At 40.8% G+C, this 18,098-nt stretch overlaps 1 protein-coding gene across 5 annotated transcripts in view; it reads left to right on the forward strand.

Moving 5' to 3' along the window:
* Nucleotides 1-18,098, forward strand: part of SRGAP2 (SLIT-ROBO Rho GTPase activating protein 2) — a 204,421-nt gene that overhangs the window by 112,555 nt on the left and 73,768 nt on the right. For all 5 annotated transcript variants that reach the window (XM_053393341.1, XM_053393343.1, XM_053393345.1 and 2 more), the window contains one exon: nucleotides 11,820-11,882. In XM_053393341.1, coding sequence (XP_053249316.1) covers nucleotides 11,820-11,882 — 63 coding nt within the window. The remainder of the gene's footprint in view (nucleotides 1-11,819; nucleotides 11,883-18,098) is intronic.

Genomic DNA, 18,098 nt, shown 5'->3' on the forward strand with positions numbered 1-18,098 from the left:
TTTCATAGAATCATAGAATTGTAGAGTTGGAAGGGATCCTGAGAGTCATCTAGTCCAGCCTCCTGCAATGCAGGAATCTCAGCTAAAGCATCCATGACAGGTGGCCATCCAACCCCTGCTTTAAGAACCTCCAAGGAAGGAGAGCCCACAACCTTGCGAGGGAGACGTTTCCTTTGTTACTATAGCACTCAAATGTATCATTAAATGATGAGAGGATTGGGTACTGGCCTTTTTTCAGAATCCCCTCATGTTTGGCAAATGCCCTGGAGAAACTTTAATTGTAGCCTTACTGGCCATAGTCTTTCCCTGCTTGTGCATTTGGGTTATGATCAGCCATGTCTGGTTCCACTACACTCTGAGACACCCAGACTCTCATCTTTACTCAGTGAATGTTTTCCGTTAACATCATTAGGCATTTCCCTTTTGTTTTTTCATTGCTTATGGCTCCATATCCTCTTAATTCAGATAGGTTTTTAGTTAGCTATTTTTAACCTCTTTTAATGAGCCTCACCCATTGGTTGTATTGGGAGTTGCTATGATTTGGAATTTCTGAAATCACATTTGCTTTTGTGACTGTGATGTTTCCTACTTGACTTTCTCTGCTACTTATACTCTCCTTTTAATTAAGCATAATCTGTCAGTTTGCCTTCCTTTCTTTTATACATTTCTTCTTTCCTCTTCAACCTGACCTTTCAGCTCAGAAACATCAAGCATTCTGATCTTCTACAGGTCCTTACACAATTGCTCCCTGCACACATTTGCATGGTCTATAAATATCTACAAGTAGTACATGATATGGAACTAACCATGTTCTGACATGACACTGTGGATAATTACTCTGAAATGAAGCACAATAGTGAACATTTAATATATATATATATATATATATATATATATATATATATATATATATATATATTATTTAAACAATTAAGCATTAGTAGCATGAAAATATATGCATTCGAAATACCATGTACTGACCGTTGCAATAAAAGCATCACAGCACCGTTCTTTCCTTAAAAGTAAGTGGTCCTATTAGAGAAGAAAGTTCCAAAGGGCTGATTGTGGCAAACTGTGGCAAGCAGTCATAAAACAGGAAGGATAAAATTGCAAGATAAAGAAGGATAATGTTCATAATAATCTTAGAAGGTTTTAAAAAGAATGAATGGCGTAAAATATATTCCATCGTGACAAGGTTCATATTTCTACCAAACATTCCTGAATGTTGCCAAATAAACTCATATTTAGTGGCTAGTTTGGTCATATAAATCTCAAGCTGCCTCCAAGCAAAAGCAAAGTCGGAGGGGGTCCTCATCACTCCTGGTGGCACATATTTTATGAGTCAGTTTTTTAGAAAGGGCAATGAGCATGACTTTTTTAAAGCATAGGTCCCTAGGATAACAATATGTACCCTTTCACCCTTGAGAGATCACTAGACAAGCGACAACCAACAAATATAGAATTAATCATTGAGAAGTAAGGCCAGCATTGGCACCATCAAAAATGGATAAGAGAAATAGCAAGGTCACCTTGGATGCTAAGCTAACAATTGTACCAGTCTCCATTGCAACCTGCTTCCAGAACTTGTGTACCCCCACCATATATGCCAATATGTGCCTTGTACCTTACAACCCCACCAGCATAATGGGGGACCAGATCTTACAATGTGAGCAAGTCTGACCCGGTTTAAAAACCAGTGGTGGACCATCTTCAAAGAATTCTCCCTAATGTTAGCAAGCATGGACCTTAAGCGACTCACCAACCAGATCTTAAGCCATTGAGAATTTTTTAGTTTGCCTGTAGAGTCCATCACCTACACCAGTTTCAAAGTAGTAAATGGAGAGGACTGGCATTTACTCAGAAACACAGGGTTTCGGTGACATATATCCCCTACTGATACAGTACTAATTACTAAACATTTTGGTCAGAAAAGTTTGGGGCACTTTTGAGTGAATGAATGAATGAATGAACTTTATTATGGTGACAGACCAGGATAGACTTTTGTCATTTGCCTGTCTTGATAATTCAGATTAAGAAAATGACTATTATAATAGATGGTGCTCTTCACAACAGGGACCACCTTTGTTCTGAAAAAATATTGGAGAATATTGCTGAAAATCCTCAGTTGGGGGCTGTTGGATCTTTTTCTTTCTAAGTCTAGCAATTATAAGAGCAGAATGCTTTTCTTTGTCAGGCTTCAGGACTTGGTTTATTTACTTGGCAATGCATCTGGCCACCCAAGGATGGTGGTGTGAAACTTGGGGGCATGAGTTGAACTAGTGCGTGGAAACTCAAGCCATTTGAACGTCCTGATCATTCTGCTTGCTTTCTTGTTTGCTTACTCATGCAATAATACTTTGAGGCATAACTATTGAATAACACCAGCTGTTTCATAAATTGGTAAGAGGTCTCTATATGAAGGCTGAGATCAGGACTCATGTCAAATTAAGTACACTTTTTAAAAAGTAGCACTTGTCGAATGAAATAATTTGTTGTAGAACTTGTTGTAGAATGAAATAATAATTTGTTGGGTTATTCAAAGAGGGAAGTGTAATGTAGAGAATTACCATGTAGTCCATTTCAATGTTGGTTACTTTCCAGGGTGTTCATTCTTTGTACATTTACTAGCAGACAAAAAAGTGCTCAAGTTTTCTCATTAATGATTAGCCTTTGTTGCCCAGTTGATAAGAGAACTTGTTTGGGTGCATTATGAAAGCAAAATAAGGCAAATAAATTAATGTATGTAAGTTAAAAAACTGACAATTTCTAGATTTCTTGTTCCTTTATCTAATTAGAACTAGCTTCTGTTAAATGCAGATTAATGAACACTATGGATTACCACTTTCATCTGTTGTGGGAATTCTTCTGAAACAAAGAATGTAGCCAGTTTCAAAGGCCTTTCTCCTGCTTGTTCTACAGGGAGGTGATCAATCAGAAAAATCATTTACAATTAGATTACATTTTGTTCCCCCACTGTTCCTTGTTAATGTTTCTGCCTTTTGTAATCTGAACTAAATTGTGTTAGGAAACCCTTAGTCAATTGACTGCTTTCTTTTTCATAACTTGATGCTTTGATATCAGAGTAAGGGGTTGGGTCATATACATCTTTTCATTGCTGTGCTGCAGATTAAATGTGGTCTGTTTGCCTAACCTTGGTTAGTAATCAGAAGCTTGTGGGTTTCTTTCCTACCTTCTCTTTCCTTATGTTGGCATTTCCCCTCTTTCCACTCTGGAACTAACTCTAACTTTGCACTGGTGTTTAGTGCTAAATCACAATTTTCTACTGGGGCAATTTTCACACCGTCATATAGTTGTCATGTAGGAGGCCACCATAAGGAAGGGTGAGGCTGTATAAGGAGACTTTCAGGTATCTGAGGGAGATTAGATTTGGAGCAGTGATGGCCATGGACAGTAATATATCTGGATATGAGGGCAGAGATTGGGACCAAAGCAGTGGGGAGCTTTAAGGCATAAGGACTTTGTGCCAGTGCAGAAGTGGGTGGGAAATCAACGTAGGTGTTTGAGGAGAGGCATCACATGGACAGAATGATGAGAGGTGAACCATCTGAGCAGCAGAATTCTGGGCTAGAACTGGGTTTTGCTTTGTTTCAGCACCAGAGTTGCACACAAGCATCTCGAGATGGTTCCCAGTCAATTATATTTATAATTAACTGCTATTCCAGCAAAGGGGAAATTATGAGCTTTCTTAATCAGGTAAGATGGATGTGGGGAGACTTCTGGCCTTCCAGATGTTGTTGGACTCCAATTTACATAAGCAGAAATGGGGAACTTGTGGACCATGCAAAGAAGGAGTTATGGGTCAGAGAAGCATAGATATGTTGTGGGCATTGTTTTTATATATGTTTAATTGACATAATTCAATTAAAAAAAAATCAGTGCATAGGTGACTACAGTTTATAAATACATGGTAGTGTTCTTGTAATGCCAGTTAATGTGGCTTCCAGTGCGTGAATGTTCCAGAGCATTGAAATTAAGACATTATTTAAGAAGTTGAGTATCCTGTGGAGTGCATATTGCATGCCTCTGAACAAGAAACAGCTTATAACCAAATATTATGTCAAAGAGCATGTTTCAGCAGGCTTGGCAAACTTGCCACTCACAGCCCTGTTATGTGCTGCCCTCCCTCAGGGATCTGAATAAATTACTTTGAATGCAAACCATAGCTGGCATTGTGTTGCCTTTTCTGCTTTGTTTCTTATATTCCCTGTATAAAAGCCACACAAAGTAGGTGGATCATATCATTGAAGTGACTCAGATTTATATTACTTGACAGTGGGCATATATACCCGCCTTGTTGGAACAGAGGGAAAGCTAAAATGACCTCAAGTAAAGCCATTTTCTATGCTCTTGTCATCATTTGCTCCCCGCTGACCCCAATATTGGATGCATAACCAAAGCAACAACTACTGCATTACAATCAGTGCTGGCAGCTAGCACCCTGTGCCAGGCTGTGAGTGTCCTATTCTTCCTCTCACTTCTAGCAACATTAATCAGAAACTTCCAGCAACATTGGACCTTAGGTTTAAGCATGGTGTGCATTGATAGTCCCCATCTTTGAAAAGTACCCACCTTCTTTCTCCCCTATGAGTTTATAATAGAGTGCAGTATTTCTCCCCAGTCCCTTTCATTCCAGATTCTACTTGGTTCTGGACAGTTTCACAGTTCTCCACTTTATTGCTTGAGATGGGACGGTGAAGCATTTCTGAAAAAGAGCTGTCAATTGTCTTTGTAGCGATATCAAAACAATGACACTCTCTGTCATTTTTTCAGAGGCTAAAACTTTGCTCCATCTTCAAAACAAAATAAAATAAAATAAAATAAAATAAAATAAAAGTTTTAAAAGTATTCCTTCCAGCAGCACCTTAGAGACTAAGTTAGTTATTGATATGAGCTTTCGTGTGCATGCACACTTCTTCAGAAAATTTATTTATTTATTTATTTATTTATTTATTTATTTATTTATCTATTTATCTATTTATTTATTTATTTTGTTTTGTTTTGTTTCGACTACGGCAGACCAACACGGCTACCTACCTGTGACTTTGCTCCATCTTGCATGTGTCAATATTCAGGTGCGAACATTAGCTCCATTAGCTCCATTCAGGGGTGTAGGTCATGGGGAGGGGCGGCAATCTGTGCCCAGGCGCGGCGCAGCGATCTGCCCACAGGGGCAGCGTGGTGATCTGCCCACAGGAGCACTGCGGTGAGCTGCCCACGGAGTCTGCCTGGCAGACGCAAGCACTCCCAGGAGAGACGTGTGGCTCATGTGTGCTGCAGGCCAGGCCCCACGGTAAGTGCTACCCCCCGTGGTGTGCCATTTTGTCACCCCCCCTCAGGGATGACACCGCATCCCCCCCTTCCTACGCCCCGGCTCCATTTGTTGCATTATGGAATCCTTTTATTTTGAACAACTAGAACCTGAAGCCAAGATTTTGCAGAGTATCCCCAGCACCAAAAGGAGACAACTGTGGAATACTGGTATTGTTCGGGTCTCTTGAGAGTGGGGAGATTCAGGAAGCAGAAAGATGAAAAGACACCTTTCTAGGGCACCAGAGAGCTCAGGTTTGGGCTGACTGTCAGCCCCAAATCAAGGCAGTTTATTGCTTTATAGTGGTTCTGAGGAGAATCCGGAGAGTGCAAAATGTGTCTGTCTGTGTACGTGAAACATTCCTATGGGGCAAGGAGGCGATCTTTTTTACCCTTATGCCATGCATAAAGATGCTTACTATGCAACTGTGTTGCCCTTCAGATTTTTAGGGACTCGAATTCCCATCAGCCACATCTATTATAGGGTGATGGGAGCTTGTATTCTGCAATGTGCTATCCCATACTTGCTGCCCTGGCTATAAGTTGTCAGCAGTTTAAGAAGGTCATTTCATTCTTTCAACCTTAGAACTCTGCTGGATCTTGCTCATGCAGTGGACTTCCTTGCTAGGTTGTCCTCTTTCCCTGGAAAACAATTTAAAACCAGCATCATCATTTTACCACATCTCTGTCTCTCTGTCTGTCTGTCTGTCTGTCTGTCTATCTGTCTCTCTCTCTCTGTGTGTGTGTGTTTGTGTGTGTGTCCCAAGAAAAGAAAGCAGCAATAGGATTACATTTCTTTCCTCTATAGCAGCCTTTCTCAACCTGTGGCTCCCCAGACGTTGTTGAATTACAACTCCCATCACCCCTAGCTAGCAAGGCCAGAGCTCAGGGATGATGGGAGTTGTAGTCCAACAACATCTGGGGACCCACAGGTTGAGAACCACTGCTCTATAGGATCAACTGCCATCAATAGTCCTGGAAGCTCGTAGATCCTTGTCATGGGATTGGGTGGATCTATTTAACCCCCAGATTAGGGTGGCAACTGTGGAAACAGAATGCTGAACTAGATAAGGCTTTGTTCTGATACAACTGGGTTCATCTTATGATATAGTTATGAGTTGAGGCCACCTAAGTTGACTATTAAAGGGAATGATAAAGTTTATGACCCTTAGCCAGGCAGATACATACTGCCTTCAAGTGCAAGTGAGCTTTCTTTAAAAATTGCCACTGTTAATGGCAGTTTCCAGCGAGGAGGGAATGCTTCTGGACTTCTAAGATGTATTTCCAAAGCTGTAACTGAAATATATAAACCTCGAAAATTGGATTTCATCTTAAAAATCATGATACAGCTTTAATTTTAAATGCATGAATAGTGCTGATTCAATAACCTTTGAATGCATTAAATACTTAAGCTGGCTAAAATCTTCTTTGCTTTATGTTGAAGTAAATTGAGTCAGAGTTTAGAAAAGTTTAAATTATGACTTCCACACTGAGTGCCATGTGTGTGTGCTTATGAAGGCGAAGAAAGCAAATTGGAATTTGGCTACCCTCTTCAATCCCCCCTCCCATTTTATATTCCTAACCATTTATTCCTTTAATCTTTCATTTTATACTCATGAAAAGTAGAAAGATTCACATTGGCTTTGGCCTGATGTTTGCATCTAAGTAAACTCAGTTATAAAAAGGCTGATAGAGGAATTAAGATGTTAAGAAAGACTCAAGTGCTAAAGCTGCACATTTGGCAGGTTTTCTTCTGGGTAACATTTGGCATGGAATGCAGATACAGATGCAATTAGACAATTATGGCTGTCTAGATAGAAGCAAATATAAACTTGGAAGTTCTACTTAAAACACTCATGAAAACAATAATTCTAATTGACAGATCTTTTGGTTCAAAATTCCCTATGGTCTTAGTGGAACTTCAGCTTTGCAAGAAATTAAACATAAATATACAACACAGTAAGAGATTGTTTTATTGCTTGAAGTTTTCATCTCCTCCAATGAAAATGTAGACAAAACCTTGGTATAGCAATAGGTCAGGATTCTGATAAGAGAAGGAGGAAAGTGAACTTTTATTTTGGATAAATATTTATATCCTGGCTTTCCATAAGTCATGCTCAAGATTCTTAACAATAACAAAACCATAAAATTAATTATCTTAATTATTAAGATCATGTCAGAATCTATCGCATTGAAAAATAAAAACCAATAAACAGAATGTGTTAAAATTTGGAACAGTGCCTTCAAAGTATTTGTTTAACAAGGGTAACAGACACAAATGTCTGAAACTGCCTCTTAAAGGCTAAAAGTGTGTGTGTGTGTGTGTGTGTGTGTGTGTGTGTGTGTGTGTGTCTCAGTGATAGAGAGGGGAATCCTTTTCATAGCAAGCAGTAAATTTTCCACTTAGAGGACTAAGATGAGTCTTGTTAGCTCAGACTAAATGCCCATCTATGTCAACCTGTGTCAATTTAATGCCCTTCACATGTTTTGGACTAAAACTTCCAGTGGCCATTTACCTCTAAATGAAAAATATATTGTTTGCTTTAAGACTGGATTCATTCACATGGGCACAGAGGTTGGTGGGGCTGTTTTGCTCTAGCATCCTATTTCATAGCGGCTAAACAAATACCTTTGGGAAGCAGATTTTGATGGCTGCTCATAGCTGTTAATGATGGCTGTCCTCCATGAATTATCGAAACCGTTTTTTAGCCCACCTAAGCTAGTGACCATCACCACATCTTATAGCAGTGAATTCCATAAATTAATTGCATTCTATGAAGAACTGCTTCCTGGATCTGCTGCTAATCAATGTCATTACAGTGGTATCTCGGGTTACAGATGCTTCAGGTTACAAAGTCCGCTAACCCAGAAATAGTACCTCGGGTTAAGAACTTTGCTTCAGGATGAGAACAGAAATCACGCAGCATGGTGTGGTGGCAGCGGGAGGCCCCATTAGCTAAAGTGGTACCTCAGGTTAAGAACAGTTTCAAGGTTAAGAACAGACCTCCAGAACGAATTAAGTTCTTAACCCGAGGTACCACTGTTGATGACTTGGGAGTTCTAGAATTATGAGAGCATGGGAAATTTGTCACTATCCATTTTCTCCACACCATGTAACTGTTATAAACATCTGTCATCTTTCCTCTACCCTTAAGTGTATTTTTTCTAATCAAAAAGGTCTTTAAACTGGAAGGTACTCCCAGCACCTTGTTAAGAATATGAGGAGAATCTGCTAGATCAGCCCAGTGTCCTCTCTGGTTCAGCACCATGCTCTCACACTTACAAACCAGATGTCTTTGGGAAGCCTGCAAGCAGGACTCAAGTGCAAGAGCACTTGGTTTCCGCAACTGACATTCAGAAGCTTACAGTTTTGTTCCTAATGATCCACAACATAGAATTTGCCCCTTTCACAGCTGCTGCACACTGGGTCAACATCTTCATCTTCACTATGACCCCATGAGCATGTATGTGAAGTTAAGATTTATTTATTTATTGCCCCAACATGCAAAAAAACACATGTTGAATTGTATTTGCGATTTTATGGCCCATTCACACAGTTTGGAGAGATCCTTTTGGAGCATTTTGCAATCCTTTTTTGTTTTAATGACCCTGAGCAACTTAGTATCATCAGCAAACTTGGCCGCTTCGCTGCTCACATCGTGGCTGCCGACTTCTGCTTTTACATTATAGTTTCTTAGTTGGGACCACCAAAACATTATGCAATATTACACATGTGGCCTCACTGTCAGTTTTTATGAAGTCATGATTCTTGTTGGTTTTATATAATAATCCCTGGCATGGAATTCACCTTTTTCATAGCTGTCACATACTGAATTAACAATTTCGTCAAACCATCTGCTAGAGGCCCAGGATCATTTCCCTAGCTAGACAGTTTCCTGGTAAGCTGTTGAGAACATTCTTCTTTAAAATAAAATGGACTACATTTGCTTGTGATGGAGTTTTGTTTCGCCTCCCCTCCCCCAAATTTCTTCTCCATTGTACAGTATAGGATTGTAGGGAAGAAACAGCTTTTGGGGGAGTGGGAACAGGGGTGAGAGTCATACCAGGTTTCACATGATAAATAATTGTCTCTTTGTCCTCCTGGTCAGGTTTTTAGTCGGGGAATTTCCCCCTGACATGCCCAGTTTCCTTCTCTGTCATGCTTTCAGGCAGCTAATTACATTTTTTTAAAGGGTGTAATGTAGGGCACTCTAGATCAGAGAGCCACTGTTCCAGCTTCCTTTACGCACCATAGTAATCTTGGGTGAGCGTTACAAGACTACGATTGTTAACTGGGCCTCTGTGTCAGCAATGCCTTGGGTTTCCAAAGGCCCCTTTCATTTTAAACAGTATAGAGTTTCACTTGGCTTATGAAGTACAATACCAGTCTCCATAGGGAGCCATGGCTGAAGCAGTAAGTCACAATCATTTCAACAGCCTGTTCAAATAAACAAGGATGCTGTTTGATACATCCCTTCTTAGAACGGTTGCTGGGAAGAAAAGAAACATCTGCCTGGATATAATTGTCATTTTATTGGTTTTATTCTCTCCCCATTGTGATGTATTGAGCCATGCGATTGCATAATTGTGCAACTATTATATTCTGTTGTGCAATAAATGTAAAGAGACTTCTCTTGATCCCTGGCACTACTACTTTTATGTTTAGAAAGTGAAAATACTATTTTAGGATGTTAAACAGCTGTGGAAGGAAAGGAAAGGACAATGCGTTGGCCAGCAGTAGAAGTAGTAAGCAAGTCTGTGATTATAGTTTTCTGTTCAGAAGCCAGTCACCCCATCCCCAATGAGGTGACTATTATTTATACTCACCTTAATGATATATCTTACATGGATAGAGGGTGCGTCCATGGTTCAACAGCTGCAAATCAACAGGTCCTTAGTGTGTTGAATTCATAATTCTTTTTTCTTTAACAATTCATACAGTGAGGACTAATACAAATAACCACCTTAACGAGATTACAGATTGCCACCCTACTGTGGGAAAGATAGTGGGAGGAATGGAATGCAGGCTCTCTGAAAGACAAGGATTTGCTGTCTTTGCAGCAACTGAGAATTAAAAAGCAAATGGCTGGATAGATTGAAGACGGTGAGGGCCAATGCAATGATGAGATGCTCACTGGTATTGTTTGTGGAAGCAGTTTATGCTTCTTTGCTTAGCTCTTGTAAACTATTTGACAAGTGTGGCACATCTCTTTCAATATGGGTATATTGCTGTTTAAGACCACCCCCCAACCCAAAAAACCCTGACGGTTGCCATGCGCCAATTTTAAATGAATAAATACATACTTTAAAATAAAGAGTGAATGGATCCAGCTACAGTCCAGTTTGACAGTCCATCACATTTGCTTGTGGCTTTCCTTTATTTGTTTCTGGTGCTAATAAATCCTACTAAAGCGAGCAAATTCATGAGTCATATTGTATGGGGTTTAACTTGGTGGCTCAGTTACCCAAGTGCCTCCTATTCTGGAGTATAGTATGTCAATACAGATACAAGTGCCTTGTGGTTCTTTTCTGTTTAAAAATAGATAAGTGTATTGTCAGTGGAGGAAAATCTCACATCTGGGCCCTTGGCGCATGCTGAGACTTGACTGTGTGTGGATGTGAAGTGCCTTGGGTGTGGTTTCTTTTGTCTTCTCTCTTGGCACTGAGTGTGGATTCTAAAATAAGAGTAAATGTAGTTTGCACAGGTTGTGACAAAACAAAACTTCCTTTTTCGGGTTTGGTGGTCATATTCATTGGAACTTATCGCTAAGCATATGGACATAAGAAAAGCCCTGCTGGATCAGACCAAAGACTCAACAAGTCTAGCATCCTGTTATCACAGTGCCTTATGAGAAGTCACAAGCGGGACCTGAGCACAACAGCTCTCAAGCGGCAGAAAAGCCATTATTTAACACAGCTTTCCCCTTGCTCCAAATGTCAAAGAATGATTTACATAAAAACAAAGGGAAATGTACTTTCCAGCCTCCCACCTTGGCATACCATTCTTCCTCCTCCCCCAGAATTGAAACACACCTTTGAAATAAGGCCTGAAATCTTCTAATGGCCAGGCTCTCCATCTTATCTGACTGTACTGTTCCCACAATTCCAATTTGTTGGCAGCTTATGTGGATTCCGCTTTCAAAAAAAGAAAAGAGAAGAAGAAAGCATTGGATGCTAGCATAGCCATGTGCTACCTCTGACAGCAGCCAGAGTTTCCTTTGCAGAGATGAATGCTTGCTTTGACCACACACTACCAGCATTTGGCTGGCTTTGTGTGCAGCCTATTGCATTTTATTAAAATAGGTTGTTTAATTTGAATGTAATTGGAGCTAAGCTGAGTGTTTATTGGATTTGCCAGTGTGAATAATAACAATCAATTGTGTCTGAATTATTGTGAACATCATGGCATGTTTGCAGCAGCCGCCACCACCTTGCCCCTGTTTTCCTCTCTTTTCTTCCAGTTAACCTTTTCTGGTTCTTTTGTATTCCAGAGCAAAGAAGTGGGGCAGCAGCTACAGGAAGACTTGATGAAGGTCCTGAATGAGCTCTACACGGTAAATCAAGTTGCTTTCTTGGCTCCTTTTCAGAAAGTAGGAAAGAAATGTTTGACTTTACCCTGCCTGCTGCAATAGCAGCAATCAAGCATTGGAAGTGATAAATGGCTGCAGTCTGTACTGAAGCGGTGTGTTATTTGCTAGTTGGTTATGTACTGTAAATTTCTTTTTTCCCTTTTTGTTTCATTGTTATCCTCTTCCTGCATCTCTATTGCTTTTCCTCATGTCGTCTGATTACGTTCCACATCAGGCTGTGAATACTAGTGGAGACTTGGGGAGCACCATTGAGACTGTGCACAGTATAATAACTGCAGCTCTGAGATCAGCTTTGGTTGCAAGCATGCCACATACAATTGGTTCCATTCATTCCATGTGCAGGAATGCACTATTCACTAACTTCGTCATGCAGTAATATTTCCACAATGATGATTTATAGTAGATGCTTGCATATCACTTACTGCTTTAAGTCTGCATTCTTAGAAGGCAGGGTGGCAGCAGGTTTTAGATTTCTTAAATATATCAAGGCAGTAATGTTTATTACAACTCAACATGCTGCATTAGCTGTAGTTCTGTACCTGGACCCCAGGGTGGATAAAACTAGAGAGTCTGCAAAGACACAGCCTTGCTGTCAGTTCAGTGCATACGAGTCTTCAGAAATGTTATCCAAATGTATCTTAATAATAAAATAGACTAGTATAAGCCCAGAGAAATGCCAGATGTATTATCTCTGTACTATAGATTGATGGTAAAGTAAGGTTACCAGACATCCCCGTTTCCCGGGGACAGTCCCCAGATTTACAAATCAGTTCCCATACAAAATCCATTGAAGTTGAAAAGTGTCCCCGGATTCATTGAAAAAAATCTGGTAACCTTATGGTAAAGTTCACACAGTTATTGTACATAGGGGGGAAATCTTTCCCAAACCAGCACCTTGCAATGTGCACTCTGTACATATGTATTTGGTAATTTTTCATTTTCTTAATTTAATTGAATTTTTGCACTAATTTTAGCCTACACCCATGTGATCCACAAATCCACTATTCAAAAAGACCTCCAAAGGTTATTCCCTTCATTATCATTGCTGCCATGGGCCTCCTTTGGAAGGGCAAGATATAAATTTAATGAGCCAATCAAATCAATATATAAGCACAACTGGTAGCTCAACCACTAGTGAAAATCTTACAAAGAAAGCTTGTCTGGTACCATAATTATGTTTTTCATTTTGGAGTACTCCATTCATTCTGGCACTGGTGAAGGGGAGTTAAAGCTGTCTATGAAAAATCCAGGAGACCCATCTTATTTGGTATTGTGTTAGCACAGGCATAGGCAAACTCTGCCCTCCAGATGTTTTGGGACTACAATTCCCATCATCCCTGACCACCGGTCCTGTTAGCTAGGGATCATGGGAGTTGTAGTCCCAAAACATCTGGAGAGCCGAGTTTGCCTATGCCTCTATTAGCATCTGGTGTTGGGCCAGAGAGACACGTCAGTGATTCTTCTGGTAAACCGGCAATCCTGCTGCCCATCATTCTCCCTGGCTGAGGTGGTCCAGTGTGTGTTTTGTTGGTGAATCCCTTGGGGATTTCAATAGCCACATGGAGATTACTTTGGGGGTCCAGCTCAGGACTTCACGGCTGCCATGATAACCACAGGGCTGCCTCGGAATATAATTGATCCCACACATTTATCAGGTCACACTGTTGATCTAATTTTTTCAACATGGTGGGGGCTAATGAGTTGGAAATTCATTGCGGGGAGGGCTTTCTGTAGCCACATTATCATGGTCTGACTACTTCTCTGTTTAGTTGGACAGCAACTACTCCCCTCTGCAGGTGAGGACCCCCAGACCTGAGGGTTCCCTGACTACCGTGATGCCGTGTTTGGTTGATATGGATGGCACTCCTGCTTTACAGTTTCTATATCTAGAATGTCGTTTTATTTATGAGTGTATTGTATTGGTTTTTTGTTTGTTGTTACCTTCTGATTTAGAACCCTGCTGTCTTCATAGACGAAAGGTTGTCTTGATTTTTTTTTTTAAAAACCCCAATCCTTCTTTAATAAATAAATTAATAGAACCTGACGATTTCTGGTGGCCCTGATGCTTTGCCAGTGCAGTCTGGTGTGCTGCATATGTGCAGGGAAACTCCTGTTCCTGCTTACATACAGCCTCTTAACTTGAAGCTGCTAGTAGATCTGCAGCTGCTGAAAAGCAACAGAGAGCTACGTCAGGGAGCAGAAGCCTGCAACACACATCAGTGCCTACCCTGTCCTTTCATTTACTCTGCAGCACAATCACTGGGTCAGACAGCATCAACTGCATTATCGAGGGTTCATTTGTCTCCACATCAAGTAGTGTCACACATGCTGTCATTTTTCAGCAATTTCTGATGGTTACTTAGGCTCGGGTGGCGAGAAGGTAGATGGGGATGTACCAATGTAGAGTGATTTATAGCAGATCGGCAAGGTTTCAGTCTACTGATGGTTTCACGGTAGCAGCAACAAAAAGGTTCCCCCAACCCACACCCGCTCTAAATGAAACTGCTGAGATCAAGAAAGTCAGCAGCGGGGAGAGAAGCAGATTTTTGTTTCACTGTGAGGTTTGTTCTTGTACTGAAAACAAATTCCTATGCTGGGTATGTGCCCCAAAGCATCATTTTGCTTAATTCTAAGAGCAAAATCCCCCGCCCCACCTACTATTTTGTATCTGGCTCTGATTGGTGCCTCTCAGGGTTCTAGTAAACAAAACATAGACGTTGCAAGCCAGAAGTCTGTGCATCCCTGAATTGTTTATTTCCTTACGTTAATATCCTGCTTTTGTTCCAACATGCAGACTAAGGCAGCATACACATGTCATCCAGATACTAACTAGATCTGGATCTGCTTGGCTGCAGGAAGGTGGTGGCTTTCCATGTCTTCTGGCCATTCCCTGGGACTTACCGTAGGCAAAAAACTCTCTCTCTCCCTCTCTCTCTCTGGTTTGAGGCCTGCGGCAACATTTGAGCCAGGATCGTCAGGCTCACAGTTTGAATGCCTAGCTGTTACGCAACCAGCTTTCTGTTTTAATGCCTTTCTGCTCAGCAGTATAGCTAGTAAGAGGAACAAGGAAGAGTCATTGCCTGGAGAGAAAGAAGAAAGTGTTAATAAAAGTCTCCCATGCAAGACATTTCTTCTTGCACAGCTGAATGGGATATGTTCAGCGTTGATTAAATCTGTCTACACAGCAACTGTGACCAAATTGCCTCTATTTTTGGAAACAGTCGTACAAATGTTTTCTTTGGGGTTGCTGCTCAAAAGAGGGGGTGCTCTTGGATTCTACCTAGTTAACAGGGGTTGCTGCAGTGCCAGAGTCTTTTCTCCACACAATCTGTGAAAAGATGCTTTAGGAGTGCTCTTGTTACCCGAAGCACATTGACCCTAACACAGAGCGGGGGTTATTAAACACTAAGTTTAGATCCAGAATGATTTTGCAGAACCAATATGAATCAGCAAATTACAGAGGAATAGAGGTTATGTTTTATTGTGGCCAAATGTTTGGAAATGCCTTTTTAAAGCTGCATTTCAGGACCTTTACTGCCTGGTGTGGTGCAATGGAATTTTTAGTACTTAGCTAAATTCCAGCTGCAGATGTTTAGCATTTTGAGCGCTAGGCTGGTGTGGCGACATAACAGCAGCACTCTGCAGGAGACTGGTGGGTGCGTCCTGCTTGCGGTTTTTAGCTCGCTTCCTGGAAAATGGGAATAGTTAGCCTTGCTAAATCCACAAGCATATTCCTATAGGAAAAAGTTTGTGCTGATTTGCAACAATGTCATTAGGTCATTGCAATTACTAAGCAGCAGTGTAGTGTGATTGTGAGGAGCTTAGGATAACTGTTTTAAAAATGTGGATAGTGACTGCCAAGTGTTTAACTTGGCCACCCTAGCTGTTGAGTATTTAGCATTATTTTAAGTGAGAGTTACAAGGACTTACATACTTTCTGGACAGAACTATACTGAGAAAGGAAAATAGCACTTAATTGTGTGGTGGTGTATCACCAGGCCATAGTTCTTTTGAAAGAATACTGCTGAGCTGCATCATTTAATTTTCTCCTGACATTTGTGCATCACAGTGAACATCTACAACCAGCTAATTCTAATTTTAACTGGGTACTAGTGGAATACTTTAATGGAGACAAGGCAGTGTTTTGGAGGACCCAACGTACCAGGAAATGTGTGTAGAATCATTTCAAAACATTACTTTGTGCCTGAGATAACCAGTGTGGTTGCCTCCAGATGTTATTGCACTGTGTCCTTCATTGTCCCTGGCCTTTGGCCATGCTAGTTGGGGGAGCTGGGAGCTGGTGTTCTACAATATCTGCAAGGCACCGTATTGACTCCCCTTATCATATGCTCTTGTCTGGAGAAACCACAATGTACTGGTGTGTGTGTGTGTGTGTGTGTGTGTGTGCGCGCGCACACACACACACACACACACCACTTGAACTTCCTATACATTACTGCAATTCACTTCTAACATTCTTTCAAACAGTAATGTGAAGATCGGGAGAGTGGTGCTCCAGATAAAATAATTGCTCATTATGCTGATGTTGCATGCTTCTCTCCAGCATCTAAATATCAGGTTCTGACAAATAGCAGAAACAAACCATAATGCAACACTATGCCATTTTAGAGGTATGCTGTTGTTTCCACTGTTTGCTTCACTTTTCGGTTTCTTTCTTCTTTGACCAAGGATAATTTGTTGTAACTGTTTTAGAAGCAGGGCATGGGCATTTGCTCTGACTACGACTGCCATTACTGAGCCTTTAAAAATATTTAAAATTGAGTATCTACTCCAGGGGTTGTCAACCTGGTCCCTACCGCCCACTAGTGAGTGTTTCAGGATTCTAGGTGGGCTGTACGGGGTTCTACGGCACAAGCTGAATTCTCCTTCCATCGAGCACTGGTGGGCGGAAGGAAATTTTACCATCAAGGAAGATGCATTAGTGGGCGGTAGGTATAAAAAGATTGACTACCCCGATCTACTCCATAAAGTCAAGGCCCATAATTTTTGTTGACCCATGATCCCATTCTTAAAATTGTATAATTATGGTATAATTTGGGGGAATGCACATTTACTGACCTAACCATATCAATTTCAAATGGCAAAAAGAGATAGTGAAGAGTTGTTGCTAGTAGCAAACTGATGAGGTGCCAGTAAAGAAAGGTTTCTAAAATCTGACCAATCCCAGATAGATATCAACCTGGCTTCCAAGCCAGTGGCATTTGACCTTTCCAGGCCAGAGACCTTCCCGTAGCCTTAGTCTTAATCACAGACCCCACCTTCCATTCCTCTCTCCCTTCTTACTGCTTCTCTGCCTTATTCAACTCAGCCCACATCGCATCTATTAGTCCAGTCAATTTTGCGTACATAGGCATGTACTGACAGGCAGTCATTTTAGATTTCTTAACCTACGCCATGCATAATTTTTCCAGTGCAATTCAATTTCTTCCATAATGATCAATGGCAAAGTGCAGGGGGCCTCAAATGGTGGAGGTGGTACTAGTACAGCCCATCTTAGCTGGTTGTGGCTCACTTGTGGAACATGACTCAGCCATTTGAAAACCCAATGTTCATTCATCCTGTTATTGAGGTGTTGTCGTTTTGTTTTTAGCAGTTGCTGCTCCCACCCACTCACCCATTGAAATGGGTACTAGAAATCTAGATGCCTAACTGTGAAAGAACAATACGCCACGGCTACATAAAAAGCTTTGTCAGCTATTACAGTTAGGGAAATAAGAAAATGATCTCAAAAGGGAGATGAATCATTTGGGTGGCAGGCCGAAGGAGGGGCAGGGACTTCATGTATCCCTGGGTAAAATAATGGCTTTAACCCATTGGGATTTTGAACACTTGTGAGAGTGCTTTCCAGTTCTTTGAGGCAGAGAGAGAAAGAGAGAGAGAATTTGTTTTAAATGTAAAGCTTGTGCTGACTAATAGTCTGTTAAAGTGATGGAAATATTTTTTATTTTTTTAAAAAAGAAATTCACTCCAGTGATGTTTACAATTAGAAAATCTTTTCCACTTCAGGAGCATCTCTGACAGAGCAATCTACCTGGCAACTGAAATTGTATATACAGTTACAGTGTTTTTGGGGGTTGCACGTTAAACCTCTTAGTCATTCTATTGATCTGATTATTCATTAATCCCTTAAGATGTTATAGAATTCCTTCATCCCATGAT

The sequence above is a fragment of the Podarcis raffonei genome, chromosome 6, assembly GCF_027172205.1.
Source record: "Podarcis raffonei isolate rPodRaf1 chromosome 6, rPodRaf1.pri, whole genome shotgun sequence".
In the NCBI taxonomy this organism is placed as follows: Eukaryota; Metazoa; Chordata; class Lepidosauria; order Squamata; family Lacertidae; genus Podarcis; species Podarcis raffonei.